The sequence below is a fragment of the Macrotis lagotis genome, chromosome 1 (genome assembly GCF_037893015.1).
Source record: "Macrotis lagotis isolate mMagLag1 chromosome 1, bilby.v1.9.chrom.fasta, whole genome shotgun sequence".
Classification (NCBI taxonomy): Eukaryota; Metazoa; Chordata; class Mammalia; order Peramelemorphia; family Peramelidae; genus Macrotis; species Macrotis lagotis.
Genome location: NC_133658.1, coordinates 78,942,746 through 78,946,873, shown reverse-complemented (window position 1 = coordinate 78,946,873; position 4,128 = coordinate 78,942,746). Strand labels below are relative to the sequence as shown.

Genomic DNA, 4,128 nt, shown 5'->3' with positions numbered 1-4,128 from the left:
AACAAATTGTGGCATAAGATTGTGATGGAACACTATAAGAAATGGCAAGATGGAGGCAGCTAGGCAGTGCAGTGGATAGAGCAGTAGAACTGGAATCAGGAGAACTTGTGTTCAAGTAGAACCTCAGATCCAGGATACTTTTTAGCCATGTGAGCTTGGGCAAATAACAATCTCATTGTCTTAAAAAAAAGGAAAAAATGAAATGACAAGATTGAATGATTTCAGAAAAATACGGCAAGACCTATGTGAATTTCTGCATAATGAAGTGAGGAGAAAAAAGGAGATCACTGTATAAAACATGAGCAATATAATAATGATAATTAACTATAAAAGATTTAACTGCTGTAATCAAAATAATGATTAAAGAAAATTCCAAGATATTTCTGATGAAAAATGCCCTTTATCTCCAGGACCAAATAGATGAAGATGATTGCAAATTCAGGTATATTTTTCTCCATTTACATTTTTTTCCTTTTTTTGTACAATATGTTTATTATGGAAATTTATTAGGCATGATTTCACCTGTAGAATTGATATCATTGCTTAGAGAGGGAATTCAAAAAATTGAAATTTAATAAAAGATGTACAAAAATAGATAAATAAATAATATTTTAAAAACTCAAGTGTATATTAGGAGTTAAGAATACTCTGATAAGAACTGACATAATTAATTCCATTTTTTTACATTTGCCATTTTTGCTATGCATGATCCTTATACGGACTATAGGATATATTTACAAAAATTGTTTCCTCCAGTATCATGTTTCCTTCTTTGATTAGTATTAAATTCTTAATTGTACCAAAGAAGTATTTCAGAAGCCCAAGGACTACTCCACTTGTTATTTTGTCTCAAAAGTGATTTATATTTCCCTTTGGTTTAAGAAAGCTAGCTAAACTAAAAAGGATACCATACTTCTATATCTCCTATCCCAAGTGTTATATTGTTTTCTTAATAGTCATCTTTTCCCCCTTTGTAGTATCATATGCTCTGCAATGAGCAGGCATTTTACTTTGTCTTATTAAACTTATAAATATTTTAGTCAAATTCTGAAATATACACATTTCTATCACCTGCTTATGCAGAGTGTCTCATTCTGCATCAATAAACTGAAATAAAAATCTGTCACTATGCCTTTAGACATCTCAAGCTGGATGCCAAGTGGACATCTTAAGCTCAAAATGTCTAAAACTGAACTCATTATCTTTCACCCTAAACTCTCCCCTCCCTCTGTTATTGTTGAGGACAACATCAGCCTCCCGATTCTCCAAGCTCTCAACCGAGGTTTCAATGTTTTCTATCATTCATCCTTCATATCTACTCTGTTGCCAAGATTTGCCACAGCTCTAATATTCCCCTTTCTCTTCTCTGATAATACCATATCACTTGTGAAAAACCCTCAGCATCCCACACTTAATCTCTTATAATAGGCTGCTGATGAGTCTCCTTGTCTCAAGTCTCCACTCCAACTGACTTTCCATTCAACTTTCAATGGGGTTTTACTAAAATTTAAAGTCTCATTATGTCACCAATTAGATATTCAGTAAACTCCAGTGATCCCTTATCTCCCAGGATCAAATATAAAATCCCCTTCCTGACATTCAAAGATGTTCTTAACCTATCCACTTCCCAACTCCCCCTAATTTTCCAGTCTACTTAGATCTCACTAACACACACTCTTAGATATCTAACACAGGTCTCTTTGCAGTTCAAAAACAAGATACTCTATCTCTCAACACTGTGCATTTTCTGTCTAACTCCTCTACCTGGAATGCTCTCTCTCTTTTTACCTCTACCAACTGACTTCCATAGTTTCCTTTAAGTCCTATCTACTACATCTAACTCCTTCTTAATTCTAGCACTTTCCATTTATTATTTCATATTTATTCTATGCATAACTTATTTGTACACATTTGTTTGCTTCTTGTCTCCCTCATACAAGTTTGGCAGAATCTGTCTTTTGCCTCTCTTGTATCCTCAATGCTGTCACATTGCCTGGAACGTAGCTTAATAAATGTCAGTTGATTGTCTCTCTTTCATGATTGTTCAATTGACAGAGGCTAATCAATGTCCTAAATAAAATTCTTGTAATATATTTGGTGACTCAGATGGGACTGTACTAACCCAGCTATTTTCATATTCCCATGAGCAACTCCATTGTTTAACAGGTCAGTTGGAGTATGTATGTAAATATACATGTATGCATATATATGAGATTTATATGATTTTATTAGTATGTATATGAAAGGATTAGTGAAATCCAATTACATTTTTCCTTCTTTTGCACTGCCTAACCTTACAATATTCAAGCCTATATATTGTCATAATCCTTCAATGTCTGAGAAAACTATCTCAATTAGGATGATGGCAGTAGGAATAGAGGAATGGTATTAATGGAAGAGATTGTGCCTCTAATTTCTTTGTTTGAAAGGTTTTAGGGATCCTGAATTTTGTTCTTCAAGTCATAAAGTGGTTTATGCTGCAAGAAGATGCCCAGACAGAATCTGTGTGTATGTATGTTGTGTCTTTACTAGTGAGAGATAAATTTGATAGATAATTGTGAGGGCACTATGTTCTAGAAAGGATTTTCAAACTAAATTTCAAACATATGTCAAATTATAATTCAGGATAAAGATGCTTAATGAATCACAGGTAACAATCTTATTAAAAAAAACTTTGTATAAGTTAAAAATGAGCCATGATGCTTCCTGCCTTTAGAAATATTATACAGCTAATTTCTTACCCAAGGTCATTTCAGACTGAGGAAGAAGCAAATGTGAATTTGAGATAACCTTTTTGCAGAGATAGAGAAAAGAAATGAAGCCAAGAAGTAGAATTTAAGTTAGGAAGAAATACTCAAAACAGAAGGAACTTTGAGACAAGACTTGCAGAATTAGATATTGAACTAGATATCGATTCTCTGTCATCAAGTCTGAAATAAAGTTTTTCATGTATTAAAATTCCTGATCAGACTATGTGCATATGTGTGTGAAAGTCTATTGATGTCTGACCACTGGAGAAGGGAAGAGATGAGAGGGGGAAAAAGGGAAGACTACCTCTAGCAAATAGTCTAAACTGCCAATTTGCTCACCAAGACACATATCCTAACTCTTCATAAACACCTTTGCCAGGGCTGCTTTAATTTCTCGGTTCTGCAGACTATAGATGTAGGGGTTCAGGGTTGGAGCCACCACAGAGAACATGACTGTGGACATAAGATCTTGCCCTTCTTTTTGACCCTCAGCCTGTTTTGGGGGGTTCAGGTAGACAGCCATTACAGTTCCATAGAAGAGAACAACAACAGTTAGATGGGATCCACAGGTAGCAAAAGCCTTGCGAAAACTCCCAGGAGCTCGAAGCTGGCAAACTGCAGCTCCAATGAAGATATAAGATGCCACAATGAAAATAGCAGGTGCAATGACTACCGAACCACCCTCAATTATGACCAACATGTAGTTGAGGGAAGTGTCAGAGCAGGCAAGTTGTAACAAAGGATGGATATCACAGAAGAAATAGGGGAGAGCATGATTGCTACAGAAGGTGAGATGAGCAAGGAGGACTGTATGGAGTAGAGAGTGCAGGGCTGTGCCCATCCACACAGCTCCCAGGAGCCCCAAACAGCGTGGCAGGGTCACCATAGTAGTGTAGTGCAGTGGTTTGCATATGGCTACATAGCGGTCCCATGCCATGGCAGCTAACACATAACTATCCACATTACCTGCCATCAGGAAAAAGAACACTTGGGACAGGCAGGCTGCATGGGAGATGGTCTGGTCCCCAGTGAGCAGGGCATAGAGTAGCCTGGGCACTGTAGCAGAAGTGAAACACAGATCTGCCAGGGACAGGTTGACCAGGAGCATGTACATTGGTGTGTGGAGGCATGGGTCTGAGCCAACAGCAACAAAGATCAGCAGGTTCCCCAGAAGGGCAGCCAGGTATAGGACTAAGAACACAGGGAACAGGAGCTCTCGGTGACTGGAGAAGGCCAGGAGGAGGAACTCAGAAGTGCTGGTCTGATTTCCTCTTGTTATGTTGCTGTTGCGTCTGAGTCTGGATTGAGGATATAAAGAGGAGGATTGTGAGAGAGTCCTGCAATTAATCCACTCAAATTGTTGACTATTTAACCTCAT

The 4,128-nt window shown here is 37.5% G+C and overlaps 1 protein-coding gene across 1 annotated transcript; it reads right to left on the bottom strand.

Annotated features, from left to right (window-relative positions):
• Window positions 1-3,102: 3,102 nt before the first annotated feature.
• On the bottom strand, window positions 3,103-4,128 carry LOC141509104 (olfactory receptor 1f45-like). The gene has a single exon (XM_074218403.1). The coding sequence runs from the start codon at window positions 4,126-4,128 to the stop codon at window positions 3,103-3,105; it is 1,026 nt and encodes a 341-aa protein (XP_074074504.1).